The sequence below is a fragment of the Euleptes europaea genome, chromosome 18 (assembly GCF_029931775.1).
Source record: "Euleptes europaea isolate rEulEur1 chromosome 18, rEulEur1.hap1, whole genome shotgun sequence".
NCBI classification, from domain to species: domain Eukaryota; kingdom Metazoa; phylum Chordata; class Lepidosauria; order Squamata; family Sphaerodactylidae; genus Euleptes; species Euleptes europaea.
Window position 1 is genome coordinate 3,653,442 of NC_079329.1, and position 10,423 is coordinate 3,663,864.

Here is a 10,423-nt window from a genome sequence, read left to right on the forward strand (position 1 = left end):
CGAACAACAAAAGAATTGCATGCAAGCTTCCACGATCTTTCACAGAGACCTCAAAGGGGATACAGCCCTGCTGAGTGGGGGGACAGACCTCCCCACCGGGCAGGGGAAAGGGGTACAACCGGATAACTAGCAAGTTTCCAGCAGCTAGCAGAGATGGGGAATATGTTATTTATGTAGATCTCCATTAGGAAATCTCTTCCCCTTCCACCTGGGAAGGGGTGGGTGCTTGGAATAGTGAGCAAGAAACTCCACAGGACCCCCCCTTTCAACTTGAACAGGCCGCGCACTAGCAAAACAAAACCTTGACAATTTTAGACAACACGAGGTTTATTGTGAACCAGCTCTTCCAATATACACCCCCCCTTTCCTCTCTGTACAGGACTGTGTCTGTGTGTCAATCCAAGATATTGGGAGCTGGCTGGGACCGGTCCAGAGCTGAGGAAGGGGGGAAGGAGAGGGAAAAGGCTACCGCCTCCTGTGGAAACCTGTACGAATTGGAGGAGAAAAAAAAGACAAGAGAAAGAAGAGAAAAATCAGCAAGTGTAGGTGAGAGAACAGGACAAGAAAGAGAGCATGCTGTCATCTCATGCGGCTAGACCTCTCTGAGGAACTGGCATTCAGGAAGGGCGGAGGGAGAGGGGAGAACTGGTCACATGCCACGGAACTGCTTTCCGGCCAGAATTTTCAAGGGCGAGGAGAAGACACCAAGACTGGGGCCCACCGAACGTGTTTCCGGAGTGTACCATTTCAGGCTGAGGATCACAAGCTTGAATGCTTTTTGGGGCAAGAAGACACCAAGGCTTCCTGAATTAATATTGCTGGGGAGAACCTTCTTCTCCCAGGTAAGGTCATTTTTGCGTGTCTCCGCCACCATGAGAAAGCCTTCAGCCCTGAGATTTCTCACCTGGCTCTTTAACCGAAGTGGTACGATCCAGGGACAATCTCGCCACCTCGTCTTGCGCCTGCGCACGACCACAGGCGCACCGAGAGGCCAGGTCGATGTGCGGCCCGCTGAGAAAGAAAGGTTTCGCAGCCTCACTCACCCTTCTTCTTGCTGTGTTTTGTGCTGATCTTCTTCCTTTTCTTCTTCTGGGGGCTCAGATCCTGAAAGGCGGGTAGACAACGAGAGACATGAAAGGCCTCGCAGGAGAACACAGGAGAAGAAAAAAGCAACACGAAGCCGTGCGTGGAAAGGCATTTTCAGAACACCCCCCCCCCGGCATGGCTCAAAGATTATAGACTGGCTGATCTAACGACATTTGGGTTAGTTTCAAACTGACTCCACAGCACAATCATAGAATCATACAGTTGGAAGGGACCACCAGGGTCATTTAGTCTAACCCCCTGCACAATGCAGGAAATTCACAACTACCTACTCCCCCACACACACACAGTGACCCCCTACTCCATGCCCAGAAGATGGCCAAGATGCCCTCCCTCTCATCATCTGCCTAAGGTTATAGAATCAGCATTGCTGACAGATGGGACATCTAACAAGGGCGCCACATGATTATTTGTGCTGCCCTTTTCTGTACCCTTTTTTGCAACAGGGCAGCCACAACTGCATTTTGTCAAATTACATTTTCATTCTGCCCTTCGTCCAAGGTGGCTGCACCCACAGTGCCTCCTGGGCCCCTAACCTCATGGCCTTGTGTGACAGATCCGACAGAACTGGCTACAGATCACCCAGTGAGATCTGCAGGTAAGGGTGGGATTCTAACTCCATCTCTCTTGTTCTTAAGTATGTAAGAAAGGCCCTGCTGGATCAGACCAAGGCCCATCAAGTCCAGCCGTCTGTTCACACAGGGGCCAACCAGGTGACTCTAGGAAGCCCACAACAAGGCGACTGCAGCAGCATTGTCCTGCCTGTGTTCCACAGCACCTCATATAATAGGCATGCTCCTCTGATCCTGGAGAGTATAGGTCTGCATCATGACTAGTATCCATTTTGACTAGTAGCCATGGATAGTCCTCTCCTCCACTCCCCTCTTAAAGCCTTCCAAGTTGGCAGCCTTCACCAAGAGTTGGTTTTTATATGCCGACTTTCTCTACTAAAGGGAGAATCAAACTGGCTTACAATGACCTTCCCTTCCCCTCCCTACTACAGACACCCTGGGAGGTAGGTGGGGCTGAGAGAGCTCTATGAGAGCTGTGACTAGCCCAAGGTCACCCAGCAGGCTTCGTGTGCAGGAGTGGGGAAACAAATCCAGTTCACCAGATTTGCCGCTCATGCAGAGGAATGGGGAATCAAACCCGGTTCTCCAGATCAGAGTCCCCCACGCCAAACCACTGCTCTTAACCACTACACCATGCTGGTAAACCCACTGCTTACTTCCCTCTGTAGGGTCCTGGGAAACCCCACTGCTTGCTTCCCTCTGTTGTGAACAGTGTCATTTATTCCTGCCCTGCTTTCTGCCATAGTCAGAACACGCACGTGGAAACACGACCCAACCTGCTTGCCCTTCTCTGAGGCCAGCGGCTCACGAGAGCTACTGACTCACCTCGTCCAACGGCGGCGCTGCACCGGTCAACGCGCTGATGTCTCCGAAGCGGGTGAGGGAGTTGAGCTGGGAGGCCAGGGAACCCGTGCGCCGCTGGCGGGCCTTCTCTTTCCGGCTGACGTTGAGACGGACCATCATGCTCTCTTCGTAGTTGGTCCTGAGCAACGGAGGGCAACAGTTAGTGAGGAACGCAAGATGCAAGGGGTGGTGGTGAAGCACATCCAGGAACACTCCAATCGTGAATTTGATTACATGCAAAAAGGGGAAATCTGAGCCAAAAATCACAGGGAGAGGCCCTCCTGACTGTCCCACCAATCAAAGAAACCTATCTGACACACACACGAGTGAGGGCCTTTTTGGTGGCAGCCCCACGATTACGGAACAACATCCCCGAGGAGGTGCGCCTGGCTGCTTCACTTTTGATGTTCAGGAGGCACTTGAAGACAGTTTAATTTAGAACCGCCTTTGACTAGTTTAGTTTTTATTTCTTGGCAGGCCTGATTGAGATTTTAACTTGTGGTCTTTTATGTGGTTTTTATCATTGTTGTTTCATTTACGTTGTAAGCCGCCTTGAGTTCTACAAGGGAGAAAGGCAGCTAACAAACATTTCAGATAAATAAATCGTGGCTCACTGCTTCCTAAAGTATTTGGAGACGGCAGGAATTCAGCCACGTGATATTCAGCTGTCCCTCTAGTAATTCAGCATGCTAAAAGATCCAGCTCCTGTTTTTCTGTCCTAACCATCTGACCTAGATGGCCCAGGCTAGCCTGTCAGATCTCAGAAGCGAAGCACTGTCATTCCTGGTTAGTTCTTGGATGGGAGACCACCTGGGAAGCCCAGGGTCAGTACTCAGAGGCAGACAATGGCAAACCACCTCTGAATGTCTCTTGCCTTGAAAACTCTACGGGGTCGACATCAGTTGGCTGCCAGTTGACAGCACTTTCCAACATTACCACAAGCCATCAGAAGAAGAAGATTTGGTTTTTATATGCTGACTTTCTCTACCACTGTAAGCCGGTTTGATTCTTCCTTCAATCTCTTTCCCCTCCCCTCCCCACAACAGACACCCTATGCGGTAGGTGGGGCTGAGAGAGCTCTAAGAGAACTGTGACTAGTCCAAGGTCACCCAGCTGGCTTCATGTGTAGGAGTGGGGAGACCAACCCAGTTCACCAGATTAGCGTCTTCTGCTCACGTGGAGGAGTAGGGAATCAAACCGGTTATCCAGATCAGAGTCCACCGCTCCAAACCACTGCTCTTAACCACTACACCAAGCTGGCTGAACTTTCCCAAGTTCTAGAGTCAAAATCCAGAAGTTTCTCAGCATGCCCCATTGTAGCTCATTAAGCACGAACCACCTTTCCAGATCTGCCTCCTGAGCCTAGTTGCTTTTTAAAGAGCCTGTGACTCCTAGCTTCTCTCTACCTGCCCCCAACCACCCCAACACGTCCTTCCCTCCACTGCATACCGGTGTTCGTCCTCCCGGCTCTGCCTGGTGGCATGAGCATAGCGCCCCTCCCGGATTTCTTCGGGAGCATCCGAATACTGCTCCTTCAGCTCTCGGATGATGGAACTGCTGAGCGCTCGCTTCTTGGCTTGCTCCAGCATCTTCTTCGCCTTCTCAGCCTCAGTTTCATCTGGGACACAGCAGTAACACAGAGGCAGCTGTTAACATTGCCAAGAGACACCACCCATGCCAAGCCCAAGCCACCTCCGACATGGTGCTTTCCCGATCGTCGGGTACCCTTCTTTCCCGAGCACTCCAGACCTCCCTTTTCCCCACCCAACAGGCCACATACCATAATGCACAGGCACCAGGCGGGGTGGGACATATTTCCTGCTCCCTCCTTTAGACGCCTCTTTCCCAGAAGCCTTTGAGCCAGTGGCAACGTCTCCACTTTCTTCCTCTTCCGAGTCACTGAGCTGAGAAAAGAAACAGTAGCCCATCTGTCAAACACTTCTCCCCATCCATGTGGTACTTTCCTTCTCCCACTGTTTCCAGCTCTAAAGGTAGTCCCCTGTGCGAGTGCCGGGTCATTACTGACCCATGGGGTGACGTCATATCCCGCCATTTACTAGGCAGACTATTTTTATGGGGTCGTTTGCCATTGCCTTTCATAGTTGTCTACACTATACCCCCAGCAAGCTGGGTACTCACCTTACCAACCTTGGAAGGATATAAGGCTGAATCAACCTTGAGCTAGCTACCTGAAACCAACTTCCATTGGGATCGAACTCAGGTCGTACTGCAGTTTACCACTCTGCACCGAGGGCCACTACAGAAGACAAAACCCGCCCTGAGGGAAGCATTTCCACCAAGCTCACTTTGGGCACCTAAAAATGTGCTCCAGCTGAGGAAGCATCATCGGTGTTGGGACTCTTTGCTGTCCTCAGTTTGGGGTACAAGCAACTTGTGGGATCTAATTAAAATTCCATGACAAAAAGCCAGCAATCTAATTTTTTTAAAGAAGTAGATGACACATCTCATCAGATCTCAGAAGCTAAGCAGGGTCAGTCCTGGTTACTTTGGACGGGAGACCACCAAGCAAGCCCAGATTTGCTACACAAAGGCAATGTCAAGCCACCTCTGTTCATCTCTTGCCTTGAAAACCCTATGAGACTGCCATAAATTGGCTGCGACTTAATGGCCCTTTCCACCTCCAGATGACACGTGATCGAAGGGAGCCCCCAGCTTACCCTCACACTCTAGAAGACCCAGAAGCTTTTGCTCTGGAACCAGAGTTACCCACTTCTGCCTTACCTTGCTCATCAGGTTGCTGGGATTTGGCTTGAACCTCAGAGGGTCATTTTCACCTGGAAAGAGAGGGCCCACTCAGGAACACAGAAGACTGACCCCTTCGTAAGTGTCCCCAAACCTCCCCTTTTCTTCCCTTCGAAGATGTCAATGTCTAGTGTCTTACCCAGGGCCCCAGTAACAGCCGCCTTCACCAGCTTGTCTACCTGGTACTTCAGTTTCTGGTCAATGGGCCGCATCTTCTCCAAAACCTGCCAAAACATAGAGGGAATCAGGCCCCGGTCCCACTAGCCCACTACTGTCCGCTTTGATAGGCAGCAGGTCTCACTCACTCACTCACACAGTGGCCCACCAGTTCCTCTGGAGGGCCAACAACAGGGCACAGAGGACTTCCTCTGAGGTTTCCTACTGGCACTGGGATTCAGAGGTTGACTGCCTCTGAATGTGGAGGTTCCCTTTAGTCAACATGGCTAGTAGCCACTGATAGACCTCTTTTCCATGAATCTGTCTAATCCCCTTTAAAACTGTCTATGCCTGTGTCCAAAGGAGCCCCATGGCACAGAGTGGTAAGCTGCAGTACTGCAGTCCAAGCTCTGCTCCCGACCTGAGTTTGATCCCAACGGAAGTTGGTTTCAGGTAGCCGGCTCAAGGTTGACTCAGCCTTCCATCCTTCCAAGGTCGGTAAAATGAGTACCCAGCTTGCTGGGGGTAAAGGGGAGATGACTGGGGAAAGCACTGGCAAACCATCCCACAAACACAGTCTGCCTAGTAAACGTCGGGATGTGACGTCGCCCCATGGGTCAGGAATGACCTGGTGCTTGCATAGGGGACCTTTACCTTTTTATGCCTGTGTCCATTGCTACATCCTCTGACAGCGAATTCCACATTTTAATCAATCAATTTCTAAATATTTCCTTTTGTCCATCCTCGATCTACTGCCTGACAACTTCATTGGATGCCCTTGAGTTCTAGCTCAGCTACCCAAGATTCATTACCTGGACGCAGCAGGGATTGAACCCACTCCAACGACAAACAATAAACCCAACAACTCTAACCAGGCCGACGAGGACAGAACTAGGCGCCCCCTGTCCCCCAGCACCCCACTGCACAATCCTTACTAAACCCATACCGTTCGGGTCTCCACCAAACGCAGCAAGGCAGGATGGCCAGCCACGGACTGCCCAGCTGTTTTCTCCAGCATCAGGTGGGAGAGATCTTGAAGGTAAAGGAGCAGCAGATGGTCTTTCACTTCCAGAAAACTGAGACCCTGGGATGGAGAAGAGAGGCTCAGAAGGAACGAAGAGTTGCTTTTTATATGCCGACTTTCTCTACCACTTAAGGGAGAATCAAACCGGCTTACAATCACCTTCCCTTCCCCTCCCCACAACAGTCACCCTGGGAGGTAGGTCGGGCTGAGAGAGCTGTGGCTAGCCAAGGTCACCCAGCTGGCTTCATGTGTAGGAGTGGGGAAACAAATCCAGTTCACCAGATTAGCCTCTGCTGCTCATGTGGAGGAGTGGGGAATCAAACCCCGGTTCTCCAGATCAGAGTCCACTGCTCCAGACCACTGCTCTTAACCACTACACCACTCTGGCTCTCAAGGCAAAAGTGGCCATGGGAGCATGAAGACGCAGGGGTCCAGAAAACCACGGGCCCTGATGGTCCAAAGGGAGAGACACGGAAACCAAGAGAGGCTGGTTTGAAGAAGCTAAATTTAGCAGGATAACTATGCTCCCCTACCCCCTAGCACAGGCCAATAACGATGAAGAGAAAGGAACTGTATTAAACATGCAATCCTTTAAAGACACTAAACACCGGGAGCAGAATCCCACTATACAACAGTGAAGATTCAGTGCCGTTTACCCTTTCTTTTTAATTACAGAAGCTGGTAATCCTTCACAGTGAAACCCAGGCTCCAAATCGAATAAACCCTCTTCTCTAAAGACGCTTACCTTTTCTGTGGGGTAGGTCCCGGCCCTCACTTTCTGCGCCAGGCTCTGTACATGATGGGTCACAGCCACCACCTACTCCGGCAAGGCAGCAAGAGAAAAAAAAAGATGGATAAGGGATGCCTGCTACAAAGGGTGCGTGATGGTGGGGCGGGGGGAGCAGAATGGGAAGTAGACAGGAGGGTGGATCTCACCTGTTCTTGGAGGGACTTCAATAGGTGAACTGCAGTGGGCAGGTCTGCCTCGACCCTCTCCTGGAGAAGAAAGAGGAAGAGACTGAAAGATCTGTGCCAGCTTCTGTCCCATCCATCGGCTTCCAAACTCCACTCAATCAGCACATGGTCAAGCAGCAGCCCCGGACGTGTAAGCACCTGCCACCCCCTCAATCCTTGGCCCCAGTCACACCCTCCCCCACCCCAAATCTCATGTTCCCCTGACCCAAAGCTGACACTACAACCATCATTTTCTCCTCTCAGGTATCCCTTGGTTTAAATTCCCTTCCTGTCTGCATCATCCAGAACGGCTCCACCCACTTCTCCCCAAAGCCACCACTTTGTCACCTGCTCCCCTTTCCTTCCCCACCTCCTGGCCTCCCAACACGCCCCTTAGGGTTGCCAACTCCAGGCTGGGAAATTCCTGGAGATTTGGGGGGTTGAGTACCTGGGGAGGGAGCTCAGCAGAGAGGTGCAGCCGTAGCGCCCACCCTCCAAAGCAGCCACTTTCTTCAGGGCAACAGATCTCTGTAGTCTGGAGATTTGCTGTAATCCTGGGAGATCGCCAGGTCCCTGCCTTGAGGTTGGCAACTCTATCCACGATCCCTCCCCTTGTCTCCAAAACGCTCTGAGTGACGGTGAACCTTTTTTTTTTTACGCTAGAAGAAGAGTTGGTTTTTGTATGCTTCTCTACTACTTAAGGAAGAATCAAATCAGCTTACAATCACCTTCCCTTCCGCGCAACAGACACCCTGTGAAGGTAGGTGGGGTCGAGAAAGCTGTGACTAGCCCAAGGTCACCCAGCTGGCTTCATGTGAAGGAGTGGGGACACCAGATTAGCCTCCGCCGCTCATGTGGAGGAGTGGGGAATCAAACCCGGTCCTCCAGATCAGAGTCCATCGCTCCAAACCACCGCTCTTAACCACGCTGCCCCCCTTCCGATTCTCATCTCCGCCCACCCCTCCATCACCACCTCATTCCTGTCCAGTACTGAATTTAGGAAGTGCTGAATCTGTCCTCCTTAGGGTTGGCAGGTCCCTCTTCGCCACCAGCGGGACGTTTTGGGGGCGCAGCCTGAGGAGGATGGGGTTTGGGGGGGACTTCAACACCATAGAGTCCAATTGCCCAAGCGGCCATTTTCTCCAGGTGATCTGATCTCTATCAGGAGATCTCCAGCTAGTACCTGGAGGTTGGCAACTCTAGTCCTCCTCTTCCTCGTCCACCCTCGGTGCACTGACTGGGCAGCCCCTCCCTGTCCCTCCATTGTGGGGCTGGCTCCACTTATCAGATAGTCAATCTGCACATGCTCTGGTGCACCTTCGACCCTCCTTCTCCCCCCCCTCTCCATGAGGCTGGCCGCTGTGGTCAAAGGAAGGCGCTCTGCACATGCTCAGGAGCTCCCGCGATGCTCTCCCACTGGGCTGCCTGCAGCTCCTCCCTGAGCAAAGGAAGGCGCTCTGCACATGCTCTGGAGCACGCTCGCCCTCCTCCACGGCTTCTTCCCTCACCGCCAAGTCCTGGGACGGCTGTTGCGGCCGATCCTCCGCCATGGTCTTCGCCGCCGATCCCACGTGGAAAAGAAAATCGACTCGATGGAAACCCGCCTCCCAGAACAGCCAATCAAAAGCGCACTTCCGCCTCGGTAGCGGAAGCTCCTGACCAATGCCTGTCCCACCTCCGCGTCGCTTCCCGGCCTAGGCGTTTAAAGGGGAGGACCCTCGTCGACTTCCGCCTCAGGCTCTTCGCTGCGTCTGATTGGCCAGGGTTCAGAGACAGCGGCCCAGCGCTCGTTGCTTCATTGGCCGCCCGTTCCCTGCAGGAGGTGGGGTTCTATTGGCGATGGGCTTGTTACCTCAGCAACCCAAGACCCTCCCTAATCAAAGGACCGAGATGGCATCTTTGTGATTTGCGAGGCTCGGTGGCCAATCAGCGCTTGAAATTGGGCACGCGGGAAAAATGTGGTCCAATCAAGCATTAGCCACCTCCATCCAGATTCTGAGGGCTCCCATTCATAGTTTTTGTCCAGATGTCTGGATGATGATTGACAGTGCAAGCTTAAAAACAGAGTTATTACGGTTGCCAACCTCCAGGTGTGGCCTGGAGACCTCCCGGAATTACAGCAGATCTCCAGGCGACAGAGATCCATTCCCCTGGAGTAAATGGCTGCTTTGGAGGGTGGTTTCTATGGCACCGTACCCTGCTGAGGCACCTCCCATTCCCTTCTCCTGGCTCCACCCCCAAATCGCCAGTAATTTTCCCAACCCAGAGTTGGCAGCCCTATACAGTCTTCTAATTCCAGAGGAGTAGCCATGCTGGTCTGTTGAAGCAGAACAAAACAATTTATCTCCAAGCAAGAGAGATCAGCTCTTCTGAAGAAAATAGCTGCGTTGGAGGATGGACTCTATGGCATTATTCTAGGGTTGCCAACCTCCAGGTGGTGGCTGGAGATCTCCCGCTATTACAACTGATCTCCAGGCAACAGAGATCAGTTCTCCTGGAGAAAATGGCCGCTTTGGCAATTGGACTCTATGGCATTGAGTCAGAGAGCCAGCGTGGTGTAGTGGTTAAGAGCGGTGGTTTGGAGTGGTGGACTCTAATCTGGAGAAGGGGTTTGAGTCCCCACTACTCCACATGAGTCACGGACGCTAATCTGGTGAACCGGGTTGGTTTCCCCACTCCTCCACGTTAAGCCAGCTGGGTGACCTTCGGCTAGTCACAGTTCTCTTAGAGCTCTCTCAGCCCAACCTACCTCACAGGGTGTCTTTTGTGGGGAGGGGGAGGGAAGGTGATTGTAAGCCAGTTTGATTCTTCCTTAAGTGGTAGAGAAAGTCGGCATATAAAAACAAACTCTTCTTCTTCTTCATACTGGAATAAAAGCTGTCAGTCTTTAAGGCGCCAGCGGTCTTCTGTAGTGTTTGACACCTATTCAGAGCCAGTGTGGTGTGGTGATTAGAGAGCTGGACTAGGATCTGGGAGACCCGGGTTCGAATCCCCACTCTGCCACGGA

General features: G+C 52.2%; 1 protein-coding gene across 1 annotated transcript; it reads right to left on the reverse strand.

Moving 5' to 3' along the window:
* Nucleotides 1-394: 394 nt before the first annotated feature.
* Nucleotides 395-8,966, reverse strand: NGDN (neuroguidin). Its single transcript, XM_056863662.1, has 11 exons — nt 8,880-8,966; nt 7,399-7,458; nt 7,208-7,279; nt 6,385-6,522; nt 5,422-5,506; nt 5,262-5,314; nt 4,300-4,423; nt 3,969-4,137; nt 2,502-2,658; nt 1,044-1,104; nt 395-435 (listed from the first exon to the last, which is right to left on the reverse strand). Exons 1-11 carry the CDS (start codon nt 8,964-8,966, stop codon nt 395-397), a joined length of 1,047 nt encoding a protein of 348 aa, XP_056719640.1.
* Between the last annotated feature and the right edge of the window lie 1,457 nt (nt 8,967-10,423).

Excerpts from the sequence above, each read along its gene's own strand:
- NGDN (XM_056863662.1), bottom strand. The coding sequence starts at position 8,966 with ATGGCGGAGGATCGGCCGCAACAGCCGTCCCAGGACTTGGCGGTGAGG. Across the intron at positions 6,523-7,207 it reads GGACCTACCCCACAGAAAAG|GGTCTCAGTTTTCTGGAAGT; the intron begins GTAAGCGTCTTT and ends TCTCCATCCCAG. Across the intron at positions 4,138-4,299 it reads CCTGGTGCCTGTGCATTATG|ATGAAACTGAGGCTGAGAAG; the intron begins GTATGTGGCCTG and ends GCTGTGTCCCAG.